This window comes from Neophocaena asiaeorientalis, unplaced genomic scaffold, assembly GCF_003031525.2.
Source record: "Neophocaena asiaeorientalis asiaeorientalis breed wild unplaced genomic scaffold, Neophocaena_asiaeorientalis_V1.1 scaffold505, whole genome shotgun sequence".
Lineage (NCBI taxonomy): Eukaryota > Metazoa > Chordata > Mammalia > Artiodactyla > Phocoenidae > Neophocaena > Neophocaena asiaeorientalis.
In genome coordinates this window covers 1,605,252-1,629,978 of record NW_020174704.1, presented here as the reverse complement: position 1 = coordinate 1,629,978, position 24,727 = coordinate 1,605,252, and the positions used below count along the sequence as shown (strand labels likewise).

Here is a 24,727-nt window from a genome sequence, read left to right as displayed (position 1 = left end):
ACAGGGTGGTAAGGGAAGCCTCATTGAGAAGGTGAATCAAGACCCAAAGGAAGTGAGGGGGTGAGCAAAGCAGTTCCCTGGAGAAGCAGCACTCCAGGCAAAGGGAGGGGCAAGCGCAACAGCTCTGAGGCAGGACAGCTCAGACAACGCCTAGAGTACGGAACTGTCAGGAGGCTCAAAGTGAGAGGGAGATGGGGAGCAGATCAGAGAGGTAAGGGCAGTTCAGAGTGTGTGTCCTATAAAGACTCTGGCTTTTATTTTGAGGGAGGTGGGATCCTCAATCATAAGAGGGTGCTGAGCAGAGGTGTGGCACAACCTGCTTGTATTTTGACAGGGTCACTCCGGTTTCTGTGTGGAGAACAGACTGAAGGAGAACAGGGGTAAAAACAGGGGGACCCTCAGGACACCACGACCATATTCAGGGAAGAGAGGATGGTGCACTGGATCCAGTGGTGGCACTGAATGTTGTGCTCAATATTCAGACTCAGGATCTATTTCAAAGGGAGGCAGTGTGTACTACATTATGACATACCTTCTTCATACTGAACTGAACTCAGGCTCACCTATTTCTCAACCATAATTTATTTTTCTGTTAACCAGTTTCCTTACATACTGATTTGTTTACATTGAGTTTTATAAGGTGCCTCAAATCCTTCGGCAATTGAAACAGATTCTTGGTGTACCCAGTACTTAGCATGATCTCAGGCATGTAAAAAGCACTGGATGACTCTGTTGAATAAATCTTCCAATGGTGAAAATTCATTTGAAGAATTTCAATTTCCTCTACTCTGGAACAAACTAAGTTTTATGGACTCAGAGAATTTTTCCCTTAAGAGGGTCAAACTCCTAAGAAATATGACAAAATTAACATTTTTACCTTACTCTGAGTATACATCGTAGTTATGGCTAGTTCTTCACTATTTATAAGCTAGCAATCTAGAAATGAATGTAGGGTGTCAGAGATCTGGAGTATCCTATTTTGATTTGATACTCCTAGAAGGTCTTCATTATTTGGCAAAGCACTTTGTTCTACAATTCTTTTTGGTATTGGACTTGGAATACTTTGGCATTTCTTTTCTCTTTGCTCTCATTAATGAACTTTTCCCTTCTAAAGATAGAAAGTAAATCACCAGAACTGTTAATAGATTAGAAAACATCCCAAATTGATTGAATGAATGAAAAAATTTGGAAGCACAATAAAGATAATGATCATGCTTATCTACCTTTATGACTCTCTCTCTTCTTTTTTATATATTGCATATTTTTACTGAGATTATTTGGTCAATATCCCCATAGTCTCTCTTCCTAAACTTACAAGATCTACACTACCTACTTTTTCATAATATTTCCATTCCAAGAAGGCAGAATTAGCAGCAGAATCAATTAATTAGCTGAACACAACTCTTGTTTCTTTCCTTAATGCTCCTCATAAAGTTTTATTTTAACGCATAATTACATACATGTTTTTGTCTTGGTCATCTATTTATTCATCTCAATTGTGATACCGGTCATTTGAAAGGAGAATTATAGCTTGTCTACTTCCTGCAGCCTGTTCATACCATGTTATGAATTCTCATCAAGTATTTCTTGATATTGAGGATATTAAGAGAAGACCTAAGTTCAGATAAACAATCCCAAACGAGGTCTCTTACTACGAGAAATGGAGTCTCTGGAGAGAGAAATAAGTTGCTTATCTTTATGAGGTGAATTCATTTGTCCAGATTAATATAAGTACATAAAAAGTAATTTACTAAATGGTAACTTGCACCCTAAAATAATTAACATCACATGAATGAATGATTTAATCTGAGTTTATTCATCACAACATAAAAGGCACTAAATCTTACAAGCTGCCTGAAGTATCAAGGTAAAGGGGAGAATTAGGTATAAATATCCACGGCTTCTGATTGCTAATCTCATGTTTTGTTAGCTGACCCTCACTTGAGTTTTATAAGACAGTATATTTAAGATAATTTTAATCCCAAATAGCTGGAGCATTATTTACTATAGCCGATCCAAAATAAAGTCATTAAAAACAAAACTTCTTGCTTAACTGTGTACGGTACTATCTAGCAATGGTAGAAGGAAGTGGAAAAGAAAGTCTTAAATTGTCTTTAATCTCTAGGAATTGACCATCTAAAAGAGACAACAGTGTAAAACACAGGCAGGCAACTGTATAAACAAATATATGAATAAGCAAAAAGCTCTCTATTCCATAAAACTGTAGCTCTGTGTCAAAACATCAAGTTCTTAAATCTAGAAAGCATCCAATAATGTTTTCTGAAGGGAACAAGTAGAAGGGTGAGGGATAGAAATCTCTACATAACTGAGGTGGAGCTCAAGGTGATTATTTTGAGCAACTACCTGAAGAAAAACGATAGAGGAAAAATAAATAGAACCTAAGACTTTTTGAACATCAGAATGATATGATTAAGCCTCAGAGCACCAACAGGCAGGGAGGCAAAGGCATATCCAAGACTTTAGGGAAGTGTCTTATAAGAGAAAAGTGGAATTACAGTAGATGTGATTTTAATGAGTAATGATATAAATGAGCAGTACTTGAAGTTACAAATCACAAATCTGTAGATAGGATTTTAATAACTGATTAAAAGTTTTAAGTTCTTATTATTCCAATTTCCCTGTTATTTTGAATAAAATAAATTCCTAAGTTCTTTAAAATCCAGTGAAACAATTCCAGCTTGTGAAGATAAGGTTTTTAGGTAACAAAAATAAACTATATCAAACTTTTCCCAAAGACTTACTCAAAAAGCAAGCTCGGGCTTCCCTGGTGGCGCAGTGGTTGAGAATCTGCCTGCTAATGCAGCGGACACAGGTTCGAGCCCTGGTCTGGGAGAATCCCATATGCCACGGAGCAACTAGGCCCGTGAGCCACAACTACTGAGCCTGTGCGTCTGGAAATTGTGCTCCGCAACGAGAGAGGCCGCGATAGTGAGAGGCCCACGAACCGCGATGAAGAGTGGCCCCCGCTTGCCACAACTAGAGAAAGCCCTCGCACAGAAACGAAGACCCAACACAGTCAAAAATAAATTAATTAATTAATAAACCCCTACCCACAAAATCTTCTTTAAAAAAAAAAAAAAAAAGCAAGCTCATCATCATTGGTCTCTATTTTAAAAATGTACTTTTTCTCTTTAAAGTATTACAAGTAAGTCTTCTTCACAGTAATGAGCATAAATAGACCATACTTACTCATAGATTATTCATTAATAATCAAGCCATGAATATTTATTGTTTATTCTGGGAATGCTGCCTATAAGCCATAATGACTATCAATTCAGCAGTCAGGTCAAGGGGGCCAACAGCAATCAGTAGGCAAAACTCCAGTATCTCCCACCCAAAAAAGAGTCTCTCTCCCTGTTATTTAACCTTTTTATTTTCTTAATGAGAACAATGACTATACTTAAAGAAATGCTATCAAGATTTATTTATGGTTTTACTGGCTGAAATATTCCTGTGAAATATGGAAAACTTAAATTAATGTATGTACTTTTGTGATTATTTAAACAGCCCCATGGCAACTAAATGGCTGAATTGAAAATGGAAGAGAAATTGCTGGTTAGAAAGTAGATTGGAGCTTTAAGCTCATAAAAGAAGATCTTTATCCATCACGTGTCTAAAATGTCAACAATAGCATTGCGAAATTTTCTTCTCACAACTTATGTTTCTGCTCATGCACCCGAAGAAGCTACATAAAGTTTTTAAAAACTGATTTAATACTATCTCTACATTTTATTCATTATACCATGGTTATATGCAACATCTTGCCAAAGAAGCTGGACTTCAGCCATTCATTACCAATATTTTCTTTAACTCATTAGTTGCCTCCCTGTTATTTTATTTATAAAATATAGGAAGGATATGTTTAAATGTTTATTCTTATATCTTTATCTTTTCTGTAGCAGGAACTATTTATCTATCTCTTTACATGGCCCACGACACTCACCATAATGCCTTACACACCAAGAGTGAAAACAAAGTTAGTTCCTAATGGTGGGAAACATTGAAAAAAGAGCTATGAGGGATTAAAACACCCAAAAGTCCTTATAACGTAAAATAATGCTTACTGATACCAATGGTTCTATCTGCTCTCAGAGTCAGTTAGTCTTGGTTTATGATCTATAGTGCATGCTCTCAATACCCACAGTCATCATTAGCTTCAGTTCTTCTTGGTCCCATTAATAGCGAGGAAAATTAGCCAATGAAGTGTGTGTGTCTGCAGCAAAAGGAAGTAGAAAGGACTAAGCTTGTGTTCCACTGGAGAGCTGTCAAAGATCCAGCAATTTTCAAAATGTGGATTCTAGGAAAATTTACCAAAATCACACTGCCAAAAAGAAATGCCTAATTTTCTACTATATATATATATAATATATATATATCCCCTTTTAAGCAAATTTACATAATAAAAAAGAATTTTGTATACATAGCCTGTTGTAAAATCTTTAGACTCTGACCCACAATCCCATCCTGTTTTATCTAAGAACCCCTTCCCCTGGCTCTATTTCTGGCAGAAAAGAAAGAAACTCAGTGCATCCATGGTTTCAACATGTGCTATAAGCCATTACTGCTTGTGTTTATTTTTTACTTTGATGCATAAACTATCAATATTAGCATTTTGAACACATTGGTGCTATGTCAAACATGACTTCATCTGAATCTAATGGTATCAAATATTTATTTCTGGAACTGCATCTTTATTTTTATACTTTAAGTCAAGGGGAACAAAGCTCAAAATACAGATTTCTAATTCATAAACCACTGTTCAGGAATGTATCCACTGGGGATATGTGTAGGGAGGGCTGTAGTTCATTCTAACTTCTAAAAACAGGATAGGAGATTATTCGTTAATCAAAAATAACAGGTAGGGCTTCCCTGGTGGCACAGTGGTTGAGAGTCCACCTGCCGATGGAGGGAACATGGGTTCGTGCCCCGGTCTGGGAAGATCCCACATGCCACGGAGCGGCTAGGCCCGTGAGCCTTGGCCGCTGAGCCTGCGCATCCGGAGCCTGTGCTCCGCAACGGGAGAGGCCACAACAGTGAGAGGCCCGCGTACCGCAAAAAACAAACAAACAAACAGGTAATTTCCCCAAAGTGTCTACTTCTTCATTGTTTAACTTAATGAAACGGATTATACTGTAACATACAATGAGAATAACCATCAAGGTTAGGAGAAAAACACCTGTTTGTTTCACAAGAAAAATGACTATGGCATTACTAAATGAATATGTACTCGTGCAAGCTTTCAAATGTTTAACAGGTGACATTTAATAGTAAGGAAACTAAATGCTTAAATAGAAAGGAGCAGAAACACCTGGGCAGGTCTGCAAGTGTGGTCGCCTATTTAACATGCAATTGCATTTTCAACATAATTAGTTTAAATGAGCTTCTAAATTTGGGTGATGTATTGCACATGTAATTAAGATTTAATTAAAAATGTTCTATAATAAATTGTTTTCCATTTCTGACAAATCACATTAGGGAGGTAGATTTTGATTTGGAAATAGTTTTTAGAATGTGTTAATCATCTGTGCTGAAAATATGAGAAAGAAAAAAAGGAGCTCTGTTGAAAGTTCCTTGGGATTTAAAAAATATGAGGTAAAGGGCATAATTTCCCTCCATCTTGTGAAGTCTAGCTGAAGAGGATGGTGAAACTAACTCATCCACTTTTGTAAGCAGAAGCACTCTGAACATGATCTAAAGTACGCGATATATAATTTCAAACTTTTATTATCGAAACTACCACATAGTAAGTATAGCCTGCTGATTTAAATAACCTCAACAAGGCTTGGCACTGACCTGCTAAATCCTGAAACAGAGATGAAGCCCCTATTGCCAGTCCAAGATAAATTAAGCCACTGGACGAGAGTACAGCGAGGCTGCAGAAATTCCAGAGAGGTGTCATTTAGTTTTGCCCAGTATGGTTGCAGATTGAGGTGGATGTACTGCAGAGGATCACAGCAATGCTGGTTCAGTAGTTTGCAAGTCTGTGCTAATCTACACAGGTCTGGTAGTGTCAGATGATTCAGAATCAGTTGAATGAGCTACATAAAACAGAGAAACCAAGATCACCCAGACTGAAAAAACAATATCACTTTTTGAAGCATATGATATGATCTAATAAAGAACAATAGTATCATACATTTTATAACAATACTTTCACATACTAAATAACTCAACAGAATTATCCAAATCAGTAGTAACCATACATACATAAGGCAATATATATTACATTTCAAGAGCATTCAAAGTATATTCAATTCATGTCGACTATTTTTTTTTTTACAGTGCAAAGATATATTTTGGTAATCTATTGAATAATACAATTTTTCACATACTTAACATTTACTAAACATCGACTACACGTCAAACACTGGTGAGAAGAGCTCCCACTTTCAGGGTTTCCAGAGTCCAGTGGGGACTGGTAAGTACGATGATATGTTTTAATAGCTTGGATAGACGCATAGGCTGCTACTAGAGCCTGACACAAGACACAGGCCTAACCTCAGTGAAAGCGGACTTGGACCAGCAAGGCTCAGCTTTAAAGAGTGAGAGGCAAAACTGGGGAGAGGAAAGATTAGTTAGTGGTAAGGACTGGATCACAGAGAGCCTCACCGAGGAGCCTGGATTTACTCTGAAAGCAATGAGGAGTCTTGAAGGGATTTATGTAACTGCAGAGTGACAGAGTCATATTTATGGTTTAGAAAGATCATTGCAGGGGGCACTACCGGAGGCAGGCAGGGAAACCCGCCTGGCGGCTACTGTAGATTCCAAGGAAGAGGAATCAGGGGCCTGCTTAAGGCAACTGGCAGTGACTAGGGAGTAGCTAACAGATACAAAAAAGTATTAAGGAGGAGGAACCAAAAAGATTTTTATCTCTAATTAAAACAGTTTCTTTGAACTAGTTCAAGATTTGTTTTTTCTTCATGGTGAACAGTCGGGGGCTCCTAAACTAATTTTCAAAGAATCACTGCTAAATAGTCTATTCTGAACCAAGAAATACTAAGAAAAAATATCAAATATTTGCTAAATGGTAAAAAAATCTTTAGATGAGAGAGAAGGTTGAGTTTCTTTTTTTTTGCGGTACATGGGCCTCTCACTGTTGTGGCCTCTCCCGTTGCGGAGCACAGGCTCCGGACGCGCAGGCTCAGCGGCCATGGCTCACAGGCCATGGCTCACGGGCCCAGCCTTTCCGCGGCATGTGGGATCCTCCCGGACCGGGGCATGAACCCGTGTCCCCTGCATCGGCAGGCGGACTCTCAACCACTGCGCCACCAGGGAAGCCCCTGTATTATATTTTAAAATAATTCTATTCACTATATTTTGTTTGCAGAAGTAAAATTGGTCTGTAATTTTATTTTTATGTGCTAGAGTATTATAACAGCTTCACTAAGAAGTTAAAAACTTTCCTTTTTCTTTATGCCTTGAAAGAGTTTAAATAATACAGGGTTTGATCACTTCTTAAATGTCTGAAAGAACCTATGAGCCATCTGGGCTTGGCAACCGTAGGACCTTAAATAGTTGTAGAATGAATTTAAAATTTGTTGTTTTAACTACAATATTAAAAGCTATTTCAGTAAAATTTTTAAGCAGTTAGTGCAAAGAGGCATTAAAAGTTAAATATATCCATGTATCAGAGGATAAATAATTTACTTTTTTCCAGATGATTTATAATTTAAATAACTCCCAGCAATTGCTGGCATCATTCCAAAGTCACCAATATTAAAAGATGTATATTGTGTGAAAACATTTTCTGATCCTTAATATTATATTTTAAGCAAATATCCAAGTAGAAAAAGAATAATGAAGTTATTGAGAACATGACATTGGCATGTGAAAAAGCACTTTTGGATTGTGATTAAGCAAAAGATAACAGGCTTCAGGCCCACAAGATAATACCTATTAATTATTACTCATCTAGTATCTAGTGTCTGTCAAAAGATGTTTTTAGATGGGGGTATCCTAGCCTAAAGTACCATTTGACACCACGGTGAAAGTAAGATGTTGTCTGTAGGATGTTGTATGTCTCAAAACACAGCTGATCTGCCCTCAAAACCCACTCTACTCATAATACAATTATTTTCAACGAAGGAAACATTATGTCACTTGACATATTTAAATGTGGGTTTTTTTTTTTCCTTTAAATAACTTGGATTATATAATTTGGGCAACTTTTAAAAAAAGAGTTTCTCTTTTTACTCACTGTGAGATCATTCAGTGTTTTGCAGCATCAACTCTTTATGCATTGTACTGCTTTCATCATGGCTAATTAATGTCCTTCAGGACGACTGATTCTATTTCTTGGTTTCGTTTATGTGATTTTGTTGTATTGATTAAACCCCTTGCATGTACTGGAAGCTTTTACTCTTTATTGGCTCCTTCCCTACAGCATAAAAGCATACTGAAATCTCTCCCAGCTTGCATCACAAACAGAAACCTTCCCACCCTGCTACATCTTCTGCCACTCGTCTTTTCTCCTTTTAAAAGATAAATCAGAGCAAATAATATCTATAATAATTTCATACTCTTCCTCATTTTGATATGCCTTATTGAGTGTGACATGAAGGGGTGGAGTGTTAGGATGCCAAGTATTATTCACTACTGGTGGACAGTCTTGCCCATGATTGGTGTATATTTAATAGAAATATTTTTCTGCTTATGCTCAGAGAGCAAACACTTTTTGTCTCTGCTTCTCCCCCGCTCCTTGATGCCTTAACCAGATATGGTAAGGTTTTTCTCATCTCTCACCCTATGGTCATAGTTCCATTGAACCGATAATGGTAAAGGATTATCAGAGATCTCCCGATGACCAAAACCAGTGGGCACTTGTCACTGAGCTCTCTGCAGCGGTGTGGCCAACCACACCCATTTTCTGTTCTCTATACCTCTTTAGCTTCCTATCGTTGTTTTTAAGACAATCTCATCCTTGTCCCAAGTGCCTTTTCTGACTTGTCTTCCTCTCCTGGACTCTTAGATGTTAGTAATCCCAGAATTCTATTCTTGGCCCTTTATTCACACCCTCCGAGTTTTCCTGGTCAGTTTCATCTACCACGGTAGCCCTCTCCTCTTCTGAGAAGACTCACACAAATGTAAACTCAGACCTTCCTCCTGTGTTTCAAACTCAAATAGCAACTGCCTACTGTCAACTTCTCAATCAGAGAAGTTGGCTTTGATGAATCACAGGCACCTCCAAGTCAATGCAGCCTTCCACCTTCACCCACTGGTTTATGATTAATGGCATATCCATCCACCAGGTCATTTCAACCAGAAGCCTAAAAGTCCTTGTGATGCTCTGCTTCATGTCCACATTCAATAGTTACTTTGATTTCTACCTTCTGCATCTCTAGAATACTTCTCCGGCTTACCTCCTTTCCAAACTTTCCAGTACCCAGAGCTTCATAACTTCTTGCCTACATTTCTGCAGTAGCTCCCCGACTGGTATCCCTGCTTCCCACCCTGACCTCCTTTTGGTCTATTCTTCATTTACCAACAGAATAATCTAAGAAGGAAACCTCATTTTGTTATTCTTCTTTTAAAGTAAATAAAACTTTCAATGTTTCCCTACTGACTACAGAAAAGGTTCACAATCTTCATACCATGACACATACGAAAAACAAACTTTACATGAGGCCAAACACCTGGGCAGTCATTCTAACTGTGGGCCAAAGCATGTGCAAAAATGCCTGCATGTTATGGATAATTTCTGGAATGCTAGCTATTATTCCACATCTTTTTCTCCCACTAAAAAAAAGCATATGAAGAATTCAGAGAACACAAGAAAGTGAGTGTGAAATTATTACAGGTATAATCTTGGATTTGTTCTAATTTTTTACCAAAAGTACATGATTTATAAAATCTAAGGTCTCTATGACTCCCCTCAAATGATTCTGCGATGTACAGGAGAGACACAGCAGCCTGAGGACCACTGGCTGAAGAGAGAAAATGCAAACCTCTTGGTAAAACCCACAGAGCCCTCTACAACGTGGCAGGGTGGGCTGTGCACTGCCAGGGCTGGGATGTCCCAATCACTGTCATCTGTGTGGATGGTGGCCTATGGAGTGATGCACCGAGGCAGCCCTGAGCCTGTGTCCAAGTTCATCTCTTGCAGCTTCTGCTATCAAATCCTATTCCAGCCACAGTGAAATACTGGAGTTCCCAAACAGGTCACACAGTTTCACTTCTTCTCACCTTTGGACACTCTCTTCCCTTTGCCTGAAGTTCCCGTTATTCATTTGAATGTGACATGTTAAGCATTTTACGAGGTCTGGATAAAATTCAACAAACTCTTTAAAATACATTTCCTGAATTTAAATCTCTATACTGTAGTTTTAGGAAACGGGTAAGAATCAAGGAAGTGAGCTTCCTCCAGATGAGCTGCTGCCACTGCTGCCAGGACAGACCCTCCTTGAAGCCCCCAGGGAACAACACCGTCAACATCCCACGCTCCTCTCTCCCAGCTCAGCTGCTCCTCCATCTTTCCTCCCTCCTCCCTCTAAGGGCCAGGGTGTCTTGTCCACCTATGAAGCTTCCTTCCATAACACAAGACTTGACCTAGAAGGCCTGGGCTGGATCCTGGTTCCATGGCTTACTGACTGAATTACCTTAGATCCTTAAATTCATCTTTATGTGGCAACTTTAGCTACTTCACAGGATGTACCATAGCATTTGAACTGTGAAATGTTGAACAGGCATTATAGCTCCTGTTAGGCACTCAAGAGGCTACCTTATTGTTCCATGCAAGTTAAGCTACTTGTATTATTACAATGAAACCTGAAATACCCACCAGTGTGGAAGGAGGATAGTTGAACTGGTTAAAGTCTAAATTTATAAAATTTTTCTTTAAAAGGTCTGATTATATTATTTTTAACCACACACAGCTCTTCTCAGCAGGGGAAGGAATGCCTGGCCCTACTCCCACCCCAGGGGGTGTGCTAATGGCATTCGATGCCTGGGAGCCAGGAGTGCTAAATATACCCTGGAAACACCCCTGCAGTGACACACTGAAAACAAGACTTTAGGTAAAAGGCACTCTATATCTGCCTAGACCAAAAATCATAGCTAGTTAGAATATAGAATAGAGTTAGTATAGAAGAGTATATGACACTTGGAGACACTGTGCACTATTAAACAGAATTAGCATTTCTCTCACAGTCTAATTAATACTCTTATTTTTCATAGCAAATCATCTTTAATATAACCGGTATCAAGTTAAGCACATATTGCCCATATTAACACTGTGTAATTATGAATTAAAGTGGAGTGTAATTTATCATTGCTTTATGTATTTTGGTTATTGTTAATCAGTGATAAAATAACATATATTTAATAGCTTATCCAGAATCACTAAAGTCAATCCAAAACAAAGGTGGTGAAGTTACTGAACACAATTTTGTCTAGTCTTTCCAAAATCAAAATACACAATACATCAGATTATGTATACCTTGCTAAGGCTCCGATTTCTCTGACATCTAGCAAAATAAACATTAACATCCAAACATTTTTAAATGATAGTATGTCCAATAATGCTACTGAATATCTTTGGCTTACCTCATAAGGTAGTTTATCAAAATATCCATTACTTGTCCCTTCCCTGAGGGCAATACTGCTAAACTTTTTGTTCAGATTGTCCATTCCACATCCATTCTTTTCTTCATAGTCATCTTCTAGATCATTCATATCAATAAGTGAAGTCTTGAGAGAAAGCACTGGCTTGTCCTTTGTACCATGTAATACAACGGCATCTAATTCAGCGTAATAATCCAGAAGAGAACTATTTACTTCCAGCCGCATAAGATTTGTGGGAAAATTTATCTGCTTAATACAAGGTTTAAACTGGCGAGCCTGGGAAGCATTCACCTTCGTAGGTTTCTCTGACCAAAGAATCTCCCATCTGCCAAAGAAAGAAACTTCCCTATAATACAGTTTAGAATGAGATTTACTGTTACCTTAATGTTAGGGGCCCAGCCCAATACGTTACAGTGTGAAGCAAAAGCATTAAACAAGGTGGATAGGATCAAACCAAGAATTGTTTCCAGGACATGAAATAAATTTTAAACCGAAATGACATAGACCTTATTACTTAAAATATTTTTACTACTTAAATTATTTTTACAACTCCCTAGAAAGTCCTTTTTGGCAGATTTCACTTTGGTAAGTTAAAAACTGGAATAGGTAGTCAGCGGTACATGAACAACACTCAGTTTTACAGATAAAGTAAACACGAAGTATTAACGCACACAGTAGAAAGCACTCCCGTGTGCATGCCCTAAACCAACTGTGGAAACTAAACTGCTCACCTTGCCTCACGAAGGTCTCCTTCTCTGTTTCTGTTACTGGTGCCATACAAATTCAAAACTTTCATTATATTTTTCTTTGGCCACAGCACACGGTATGTGGAATCCTAGATCCCCCCACCAGGGATCAAACCCGTGTCCCCTGCGCTGGAAGCGTGCGGAGTCTTAACCACTGGACCACCAGGGAAGTCCCAAAACTATCATTTTCTTTGATTTTCTTTTATCTAGTCATTAAATTTTATCAGAGTTTTCATGAAATTGTCTCATATATGCCCTTCTCCTAAGTTTCCATTATTGTCATCTTTTAGTCATCCTTGTATCCTCAGTACATAGCAAGTAGCTAACACGTAACAGGTGAATAACATTTTCTCCTATTCCTTCAAAATGAACTTCTACTTTTCAGCCAGGTTAATCATTACTTTCCAGATAATAAACTTATTTCCACACGAAGCTGTTTGCTCATGTTGTCTTCCCCTCCCAATGAAATGCCTAACCTACAATTATCTGCCCATCTTTTCTTCAAGGCCTAACTCATATTCCATGTCTTTATATAGGTCTTCTTAAAAAATTAGTTTCCAAAATTATTTAAAGATTCTTTGTAACACAGCATCATTAGATATATAATATTCTCCAATATATGGCATAAATAACCATTTCTCTAATATTGTTTTCTAGTATAACAGAGAAAGTTAAAAACACAGACAAAAATACTTCAATAAATACTTCTATTTCTATTTATTTACTTTAGCTAGCAGAACTTTTACATAAAGATTTTATGTCAGAGATTAAGAACATTTTTAAGTCTCCCAATACATACTACAAACTGCTTTCAAAGAAGCTTATGCCAACAATATATAAGAATGACCACTGAAAGCACTCTTTATTTTTAAAATTAATCTCTAATTCCACAGTGACCCAGGTCTCTGTGACACAATTTATAATTCACTGACTACTAATAACACTTAAAATGTTTTCATATGCTTATTAATCATATCAAAATTTCCCCCTCCAATATATTGTCAGTTCATTTCGTTGCCCGAACGGCCTATTTACTTTTTATGAATTTTATTTTTTTGTTCATTTATTAGCTCTAGTAGTTTTCTGGTGGCATCTTTAGGATTATCTGTGTATACTATCATGTCATCTGCAAACAGTGACAGTTTTACTTCTTCTTTTCCAATTTGTATTCCTAGTATTTCTTTTTCTTCTCTGACTGCCGTGGCTAGGACTTCCCAAACTATGTTTAATAACAGTGGCGAGAGTTGACATCCTTGTCTTGTTCCTGATCTTAGAGGAAAGCTTTCAGTTTTTCACCATTGAGAATGATGTTTGCTGTGGGTTTGTCGTATATGGCCTTTATTATGTTGAGGTAGGTTCCCTCTGTGCCTACTTTCTGGAGAGTTTTTATCATAAATGGGTATTGAATTTTGTCAGAAGCTTCTTCTGCATCTATTGAGATGATCATATGGTTTTTATTCTTCAATTTGTTAATATTGTGTATCACATTGACTGATATGTGTATATTGAAGAATCCTTGTATCCCTGGGATAAATCCCACTTGATCATGGTGTATTATCCTTTTAATGTGTTGTTGGATTCTCTTTGTTAGTATTTGTTGAGGATTTTTGCAACTATATTCATCAGTGATATTGGTCTGTAATTTTGTTTCTTTGTAGCATCTTTGCCTGGTTTTGGTATCAGGGTGATGGTGGCCTCATAGAATGAGTTTGGGAGTGTTCCTTCCTCCACAATTTTTTGGAAGACTTTGAGAAGGATGGGTGTTAGCTCTTCTCTAAATGTTTGATAGAATTAGCCTGTGAAGCCATCTGGTCCTGATCTTTTGTTTGTTGTAATATTTTTAATCACAGTTTCAATTTCATTACTTGTGATTGGTCTGTTCATATTTTCTATTTCTTCCTGGTTCAGTCTTGGAAGGTTATACCTTTCTAAGAATTTGTCCATTTCTTCCAGGTTGTCCATTTGATTGGCATACAATTGCTTGTAGTAGTCTCTTATGATGCTTTTTATTTCTGGAGTGTCCATTGTAACTTCTTCGTTTTCATTTCTAATTTTATTGATTTGAGTCCTCTCCCTCTTTTTCTTGATAAGCCAATGGCCTATTGAGATCCAGGTAAAAACTGATTACAGCAAGGCATTTAGGGAACTGAAATAGACAAAAGAGTATGAAACTCAGGGGAGAAATCTGAGCTGAGACTATAGAGGTCATCGACATACAAGTACCATAATAGTCTTTAGGCCAAGATGGGGGCAAGAAAGCCATATAGCACCACTCTCAGGAGAAGGGAAGTTTGGTTAATTTCTACGTTTAGGAATAAAAACATAAGGCAGAAACTCAATGAGATTCCAGTAAACATATCACTAACCATAACAGTAGGACTTTTGCAGTTAACAGAACCCTTATAATCACCCCATATTTGTTAGATTTGCTACTTCTCTCCTGAAAACTAGGAATAAAACCCATCAAACATATAAAGAACCTGTGAGTATTTGTATTCAGAGACAACCTGAAAGTAGGAATGGAGAGACTGGTCCCTCTCTACATCCAATCTTGGGAGGCAGGGGAAGAGTTCTAAGGAACAGAGCAGGTTGCGGCAGATTTGAGGAGGAAAGGAAAGCTAGCTGGGCATCTTCTCACTTTCTGTGACAAGGCAGAAAAGCAAATTTGGAATGCCAGCCTAGACCTAAGAAGTGCCCCTAAAGCCTAAATGCAAAAATCTTTAGGGTTTCTAACAATGGAATTGATTTGAACACTCTACTGAAAATCCACACCGTTAAATAGAGCTAGCCATACAAGAACAGAAGTACAAAACATTTAAAACAATGTTCGTGGGAAAACGCATTCCTAATTTTGAACAGTACATTTCCAAGAATCCTGGGGTAAATGGTGGAAGGTATTAGAAAATTCAAACTGTGGTTTTACTCATCCTTTTGTTGCTGCTGGAAAATGACATGAAATGATGCTGGAGGAATGTCTCATGTCCAAGAAACAAGGACCACTCAGGACCCTGTGAAATAACTGCCTGTACTGGTTCACAACACATGTGGACTCTAAAGCAGCCTATTTTATTGTTTAGCTTCAATTAGAAGTTTTTATGAGCCTTAACAGAAACTGAAAATGTAATACAGAAATCACCTCTGCCAGGTCCCTTGCCAAGCACTGATTAGAGCAGAAATATTCTACTGTAATAATGTATTAATCTACTAAAGTCCTCTCTCTCTCTCTCTACCTTGCATAATGGACAAGGTTAAGATGATGCTTTAAAATGACTTCCTTAACATTTCTAGCATGTTTAAATGTTTAATGCTATGTTAGCATCATTTTTGCTTCTGACTTTATATAGCATAAACATTATGTATTTAGTTATACATATAAGTTTAAATATCAGAGCATACTTAAAGTTGAAAAATATCAAACCTTATCAGTTATTAGAAATATATATATATATTTTTTTGCTGTACGCGGGCCTCTCACTGTTGTGGCCCCTCCCGTTGTGGAGCACAGGCTCCGGACGTGCAGGCTCAGCGGCCATGGCTCACGGGCCCAGCCGCTCCACTGCACGTGGGATCTTCCCGGACCAGGGCACGAACCCGTGTCCCCTGCATCAGCAGGCGGACTCTCAACCACTGCGCCACCAGGGAAGCCCTAGAAATATTTTTAAATGTCTAAACATAAAAAAAAATTCAAGTATCATTAGTTTATTTATATTCATCATTGATTCATCATTGATTCATCATTGATTTTTCTTGATAGCCTAAGAAGTAATAAAGAAAAGTGGTAAAAAGATGGAAAAATTATTTTATAGATCTGTGGCCAGTTGAATTAAATTAACATTAACTCTGAGACCAATACAAATTGATTTAGGGGTATGTGTATTTAGGTGTTTTTGTTTAAAATTCTAATAGAACTAGAATATATTATTTTAAAGTTAGAAAGAGAAAGATATCTACTTTATCCAACAAGAGAATATGTCAATCTTTTAATTTTTAATTATAGTATGGTTGATTTACAATATTATAATAGTTTCAGGTGTGTGACATAGTGATTCAATATTTTTACAGATTATATTCCACTTAAGTTTATTATAAAATAATGGCTATATTTCCTATGCCAATCTCTTTTTATTCTAGAAAATTAATGCCAGAATTTAAAAAGCTAGTCAGTGAAAATAAGCAAATACAAGCAAATGCACGTGTGCGTGCATGTGTGTACATACACACACACAATTTTCCATGAGATAGCCCTGACTCTTAATCCTCTAGACCCAGAACAGTGTTGATGAGATTAAACTGCTTTAAGTCATGGCCTCTGTAGTCTGCACGTTTACGTGCTGACTATATATGCCCACACACTGTATTCATCTACTGGACAAATTTGACAAACACTAATGTCCTTTGTAAGTATTTTAAATCTACAGTGTCATGTGCAAAATTCGGCATGGAATCCCTATCAGGCTGCACTTTGTCTGCACTTGGAGCCCTTAATTCTGGGTTGGTAACCAGCATTCTCTTTACCAGCCCACTTATTTCTCCTTCTGTTGATTGCACTGAATGCCTACTATAGGTCCAGTGCTTGGACACAAAGCACTCTGTCTCTGTAACTGCTGACCTGTTGTTACTCACTGAGAACATCTCTCTAGGGCTCCCAGGAAGCAGCAGGTAGACAAGAGAGGAAGAGAGATGTTCATCAATGTAAACCGGAGAATGCAAGTTTTCTAACATATTCAGGTTGGAAGCCAGGCACATGGATGCAAAGAGCTTCCCTATAACCAAAATTCCTCCGGTTAGTAAGCACAACTAGTAACCAGCAAAAAGAAAGTTCTCTTGCCAACACTGTTCCATTTTACCTGCTGAAAGTGAAGGGATAGAATAGGAAAACAAACTAGAATAAAATTAAGTACTCTAATAGGTATACCTACTCACTCCCTGCTTCCCAGCCTGTCTCTAATTGTAACTAACAAAGTGGCATCTGCTTTAAAAAGAACTAACCGATAAAGGGTCTGATCATTTCTGACTTAAATGACAAAACCATGCTTCTCAACTCACAAAGTCAAGGGGACCAGACTATGACCAATTCGTGAAATCATTGCTTAAGCAACTTCCTTTGGCAACAAATGCTTTCTGTGATGGCCACTTTCTTTCTCCCTGCCTTCTTAACTTCAATATTCTGTAGTGAAAATGCTTTCAACACTCAAAAAAAAAAAAAATCCATACCACTAAATTTTATCCCCAAATAGCTTCATTCCAGTCAGCCTCCTTAATATGACCTCAATTTGTCATTCTCTTCCTCCTCTTTTCCGTCTCTTTCCCATGTGTAACCCTGCACTAGCCTTTTTTCTGACTCTTACACAAGCATCTGTTAAGATCTTATACTCAGAACCAGGACACTCTATACTACCGTTTTTCTTTTCTCTTAGTAGAGCACTAGGCCCGAAGTCAGAACACTCTGAGATCTTACAGAACTACCTGTAACTTTCCTACCTCACTCACCGAACAAAGAAATGCGATCAGACAAAATGGAGAAAGATTGCTTTTAAATTTTAAATGTTCTGGGACAAGTTCATTTCCCATAAATTCCTGAGCTACTCCAACACACTCTCTTATTTGCTAACTCCTAAGGGAGAAATAAAACCCTATGCAATTAATTAAAGTAACAGGCAGTACAGTCCAGTGGGTCCTAAGCCACAGTGTGTGATAGAGCTTTCCATGATTAAATGTGAAAAAATAAAGAATACACTGGTATATATACAGACATGCACACATCTACACGTAAGTTGCCAACCGCTCTTCATTCAAGATTCTGAATATGCTCATTTCTCAGTATAAACTGGGGTTTCTTTTATGAAATGATAGTGATGAAGAATGATGTTGGTAGCAAAGTAAATAATCTGACAACCCTATATCAGTTCTCTAACTTTTGTTATCAATACCACTATGTTTATACCATTATGTTTACCAGTTTATTGGAGTTGCCTTTCTCTACCTGTGCTCTGCTTAGATCTCCTGGTAGGTCTGGTGCCCATGTCCCAGATGTGTGGGCTTGTTCCTAAGGGCTCCCACCTGCAGCCTTCTACAGAGAACTACATAGGCTCCCAGAGCCTCCTCTTCATCCTGAGAGTGGCATGTGCCTGGAAGACTTCCATCTCCCCTTCCTACTCCCCCAGCCCACAGCCCAAGACAGACAGGCAGGAGCATAAGAGCCCAGCTCCCGGGCAACTGTGCCTCCAGGCTGACTGGGATTTCACAGGACTTTGCATCCTTGCCTGATTTCTTCCCTTCCCTACAGTGCTTTCCCCACTCCCTTATCTTCCCCACTCCTTACCAGTTTCTTCAGAAGCACTTCCTTAACAAACCTTTGGTAGAGGAACAGTCCTCTCAAGGTCTGCTTCTGGGAAACTGGATCCAAGAGCTCTATGAAATCCCAAAGCTTGTGGCCTTTCAACAGCTTGTTCTCTCCACTCTGGGGCTTTTCTCACTTCTTAGAACACCAAGATCTCACCTCATGGTTTCACCTTTGCACATAGTATTCTCTCTCCACCATTCCTACCCAAACTAAAGCTTCACTCAACCCTCAGGTCCCAGTTAAGTCACTTCCTCTGGGAGGACTTCTCGGAGCCCCACAGGTTAGGCATTCCCGTCTGCCCGCACATGCAACCTGCAATCTCACGGCCCTCTTCCAGGCTTGCCTGTAAAACTCAAAGAACAAGACCCACATCTGTCTGGCTCTGTTTTGTTCCTGGCAGTGAGTGAGCAGAGAAGGTGTTCAATCAATGTTTCTGATTGTCTAAAGAAATTCACCAAAACGTTAACAGTTACTGAATCTGGGCAGAAGAACTGTGGGGTTTTTTTTTATATATTTTCTTTTTTGGTATTTTCTAACAAGTTTTTTTAAACACTGAAACTGGTTTCATAATCAGTAAAATTTAAAAGGCCCTTTTTTATTCTGCAATAATATATATTGGTTAGCTTCTTTTTCTCTTAAAAGTTAATGGTATTTTCTGTGGAATAAGGCTAAAAATCAGTTAGGCAAAGTAGAGATACATCTATAAATAAAGCTGTCACTTTGATCACAATCACGCACTACAGCTCTCAGCTAGGAACCCAAGAGCATGATTCATACTCAAAATCAGTTATGCAGACATTAAGTTTTAGATCAGAGGAAAGACATTACATGTTGCATAGATCTTATCCCCATATTGGTTCATCTTTTTAGAAAAAAACTAGATAGCTTTGTAGGAAAGAGGCAAAAAATGACAGAGTCCAATGAAACAATTCTCACATAAGAAAGGATCCTACTCAAAGTATTTTTTTTTCCTCTCAGGAAAAAAAGCCTGTATATTAAAGGATGCTGGTTTCCTGTTTTTAAAAAAAACCGACCCATTAATAATATTGTTCACAATGAATTATCAAAATCGTTCTGATAAGAACACATAAAGATTATACCAGCAGTCTCCAGCTTGAGTTGAGCTGTACTCTGCATTTGCTTCCTGGTAGACTGGGAGGTGCTCCCTGGGAGTTGAGGGGACAGGGACTTCAAGGAAGCAGTGTGTTAGATGCAACGTGCAATGTGATCTGGGCCCTCACTCCTCCTCCACAGGCAGCTGGGCTCCTACAGTTTAACAGGTGTCACCGACTGCCCTTGGGCTAGAATAAGCTCATAAGGGCAGAGATTTTTGTCTATTTTGTTCATTGTTCACTAATGTATCCTCATTACCCAGAACAGTAATTTAGCACATAGTAGACACTCAAATACTTAATGAATGAATCAAGCAATATAAAGGTTAAAAACTGATAAGATCAATAAGTACTCGAAAAATGGACAAATACCATGACAGACAGTTCAAGGAGAAGGAAATATAAATGGCTCTTAAACATGAGAAGATACTCAACCTCAGAGATGATAAAAGCATTTCAAATGAAAGTTAACATGAGATAACATTTTTCCCCTAACAAATTGACAAAAATGCTAAAATTTATTAAAACAATCTGTAGGTGAGGCTTCGGGAAAACATGCATGCATATACATTGCTGGTGGGAACAGAAATAGGAGAGCCTCTTTGGAGGGAAGTTTGGCACTACGTATTAAAACTACAAATACATAGACCCTTGGCCCAGCAATCTTTCTGGCAACTTATCCCACAGATATACTTGCACACATGCGAAGTGACTCATGGCAAGGTTATTCACTCATTAATATTAATAATAGCAAAAGTATCGAAACAACTAAGAACCCATCAATAGGGGAGTTGTTAATAAGTTGGGGTACACATACACGGCATTACTTGAAACTGTAGAAAAGAATAATGAAGCTCTCTTTGCACTTACATGAAAAGATACAATATACACCAGTAAGTGAAACAAATGAGGTACAGAACAATGCAAATAGTGTGCTTATTTTTGTGTATAAAGAAAAATAAAATAAATACATTTGTATTTGCTTATATTTTCATAAAGAAACTCTGGAACAATGCAAAGAAGTGGATAAAAGTGGTTTCTTTGAGGGAGGGGTGGATCCTAGGCACATGGGGAACAGGGTACATGCAAGACTGCATTATGTAATTTTTAGATTTTTGAACCATGTGAATATATTACCTAGTCAAATAATTATATTTTAAAAAATCAGGAGGCTGAACTACAGAAACGAGAGAGAGAGAAAGAGAGAGAGAGAGAGAGAGAGCGCCTTTAGGGAGAATGCATGAATACTTAAGGCAATATGTATTTATTTTAATTAATTTATTTATTTATTTATTTTTGGCTGCACTGGGTCTCCATTGCTGCACGCGGGCTTTCTCTAGTTACGGCGAGCAGGGGCTACTCTTCCTTGCGGTGCGCGGGCTTCTCATTACAGTGGCTTCTCTTGTTGTGGAGCACAGGCTCTCGGCACACGGGCTCAGTAACTGTAGCACGTGGGCTTCAACAGGTGTGGCTCGTGGGCTCTAGAGCGCAGGCTCAGTAGTTGTGGCACACAGGCTTAGCTGCTCCGTGGCATGTGAGATCTTCCTGGACCAGGGCTTGAACCCGTGTCCCCTGCATTGGCAGGCAGATTCTTAACCACTGCGCCACCAGGGAAGTCCCCAGCATTTATTTTTAAATGAATATACTTGTTACGAAAACATCCTAAGATTAAAGATTAAATCTAATCCCCTACGGACTTCCTCTAAAGTGTCACTCTGTAGGTCGACTTTGAGTTACTCAAAGTACTTAAAAGCAGTAATATGATGTCTGTTTGAAAATCTGTTAGAAATCATATTTCCAACTAACTTCTCAGATTGGCCCATGTCCCAATTAGTTCAAATCGTGCTTTTCATTTATAGTAAATTCACACACAAATCTCGCAATCCATGATTATTATGGTGTGAGGTTTTATAGGTATAAAGAATGCATTACATTTCATATGTCTGATCTTTCTTTCCCTATCAGAAAACTAAGGAAAATTTTAAAAATCCAATTTGTTTAAATGACTTAAGAGAATGCTTCCAGTGAAAAAAGACCTCCAGTATTAAAACTACCACAACCTTTCAGCCATAGAACATGGTCATTAAAAAATGAGTCTTACCTGACTTCAGCTGGTGGACTTGGGGAATAGGGATTTGCAGAACAAGCTAGAATTCTAATGACTGCTCCAGGATGATAGGTTTCCAGAACGTGAACAGCTGTAGGATACACCTGTTGTTCAAAAGCAAGTTCCACATAGTCTTGGCTCTGGAAATTAGGCGGCGTCCTCTTAAATGGCACAGGAGCGCTGGGACACTGATCCCACCATGTTCCGTAAGTTCGAAACACAGCTGTCTGAGTGAAGTCACCAGAACTCGGGAATACATTTGGTACACCTGCTAAGTTCCACATGGTATAGGACATGCTATTCTCACTCCCATAATGGGAGCTGAAATCCACTACTTCTTTGGCATACTGGACCACCTCTGCATTGAGAGGGGAAGTCTGGCTGTTTGCTTCTATAGTTCTGTGGCTGTTCATCATTTCTCCTCTTGTAGCTGTCCTGGCTCGGCGCCGAAGGCACATATAATAAAACATAGTCAGAACTGTTAACATGGGAAAGACTGGTGGCATCTAGGTGTGAATTATGAAGCTTCAAAAGGTCAGGTGTCCTCGGTAAGACGCGCGAACTCTTCGAAGGATGTTCTAAAAAAATGAATGGCTTGTTGAAGTAAAATAATTTAAATAAACAGAAAAATGCATGGATAAGGTAAGAAACAGCTTTTTACCCAATGCAATTTCCCAGAATGAAACTGAGAAAAACAACATTCACGTAAATGAGACTCTCTGGTATAATTTATCTAATGTACTTTTAAGAAAACTGAATACTGAAAATGTATACAATTTTATGCTATATGGGAAGAAAAACTGATATTATAAGGCAATGGCAGATGTATGACCCAAAAAAAACATATTTTATGCAAAATTATAACTATCCTTCAAGAAATACTAAGTCCTTGAACTTTTAAAATTAAAATTATCTAAAATATATGGGGAACCACTAAAATACTGCTGTAAATCCAAAAGGATCTTAGGCATTTTATAACTTCACATTTAAACAAATGATTCCCTATTGTTAATTATGACTCACTTCCGAACATGCTAAGTACAGATTTCACATTATGGGAATATAGATTTCTGGAGCTGACAGTTAATCCAGACCAACTATATTAACTGCCTTACACATCACAGATCACCAGACAGTGTTTAATTTATAACCCCTAGCATCATTTGTGAGGGTAGTCCATGGCTGGCTGGCATCTGGTTTGTTGCCAGCTACTCTTAGAAATCACTCACCCCAGATAGAATGGTCACAGGATACACACCAGAAATGCAAAGGTTGGCACTCATCCATGTGGCCTGGCAATTACACTCTGATTTCAGGTACCAATGTTGAAATATGACATTCTTTTACCTGTAAGACAAGAGTTTTAGAAAATATTTTTATTTCTGACTTAGGAAGTCAAATATCCCAACAAGTTTATTATCATAGATAAATAGCTACTTACTAGATACAGAACGTTCAAATTGAACACATCACATCTTTCTGAATTGTGTGGACAATTTTGAATAATTAATATATTTTTAAAATTTTATGACAGAATGTAATAAGAATATTATTAATGAACCCTTTTTATATAGAGGTTGCAAACCCATAGCTTATGGGTCAAACCATGCCAGCAAATATATTAGGTCCAAATATATTTGGTGATTTTTAAAATTTGGATGAGTTTGCAACCTTTAACAATCCAGAAAACCCTGTTGAGAAGAGGCCTGGTGGCCGCTCCTGTTCCCAGCCAGCTCTACTAGTTTACAACACAGGCCTGGCCCCTGTCTGCATTGACTAGTAATCTCTTGTCTACACAAACAGGGAAATCAAGCATATTCATTTTTCTACCTGTAAAGTCTTGAGTTTAATTTCTCCTAAGTAAAAGAAGGAAAATAAAACAACTTTTCTTCAGTAGAGCAAAACCTTAACACTAAGATTATAAAACATTAAACGCCTCTCCAACCCAAAACCTCTAACAGCTTTTTGTTCTTACTTACAAGATATAATCTAAATCCCTTGGTTTGACATTTCAAGGCTCTCCTCAAGCTAGACCCATTTCTTTTTGTCTAATGCAGTAAACTCTTTCACTTTCTGAACACCCTTCCTATTTTACTTTAACTCTACCTCTACATTCCTTTTCCAGCCACTTTATTCCATAAGTAGGCTTATTATCTGGTACCACCTTTGTATCAGATATATACCCTTGTTCCACAAGGGCCTACATTAGGACCAAGTTTCTTGAAAGAAGTAATCTAGCCAAAGATTTCATTTATCAAAGTACTCAGTACACAGTAGGCACAAAATATGTCACGTGTTGACAGAAAGATGATGAGCAAACAAAAAAATTATACAAATCTAAAATAATTTAAAATTAGATAACAGCATCCTCTTCCTCTCAATCCCAGTCAGAACCACACTGAAACGCCTGACGAAAATATAACCGGCAAAACAGTAAATAAAGAGCTGAGTTAGAAACATGTGAGGAAAACCCACAGTTGTGAGAAACAGAGAGGAAAGTCAAAGGGCGGAGAGCAGGAGCTGAAGCTAGTATGAGTCCGGGAACCAATTATGGGTCTTAGTGGTTGTAATAAGGGGGCTTTCTAACACACATGCAGAGAGGTTATTTCAAGCCACGGGTCACATTTCGAAGAAACTTCATAAAGCCAAATTCAGGAAAAATCACCCTATCTGTAAAGCCAGGAACGCGAAAACTTAATTCATCGGCCAGGAAGCCAAAGTACACTTGACATCAACCTAGGCAGTGGCGGAAAGTCACCGGAGGGAAATCAGAACCCTGTTAGGCGTGTACCACGCAGAGTGTGGGCCTAAATTCACACTGTCTTCATGGCTGAGAATC

General features: G+C 38.1%; 1 protein-coding gene across 6 annotated transcripts in view; it reads right to left on the bottom strand.

The window, feature by feature from the left end:
- Nucleotides 1–24,727, bottom strand: part of FBXL4 (F-box and leucine rich repeat protein 4) — a 65,145-nt gene that overhangs the window by 26,510 nt on the left and 13,908 nt on the right. For 5 of the 6 annotated variants that reach the window (XM_024759319.1, XM_024759323.1, XM_024759325.1 and 2 more), the window contains 4 exons: nucleotides 23,118–23,235; nucleotides 21,883–22,466; nucleotides 11,563–11,905; nucleotides 5,815–6,059 (listed from right to left, as the gene is read on the bottom strand). In XM_024759319.1, the coding sequence (XP_024615087.1) occupies nucleotides 5,815–6,059; nucleotides 11,563–11,905; nucleotides 21,883–22,394 (1,100 nt within the window). In that variant the 5' untranslated portion in view covers nucleotides 22,395–22,466; nucleotides 23,118–23,235. The remainder of the gene's footprint in view (nucleotides 1–5,814; nucleotides 6,060–11,562; nucleotides 11,906–21,882; nucleotides 22,467–23,117; nucleotides 23,236–24,727) is intronic. The other variant, XM_024759322.1, reaches the window with a different exon arrangement.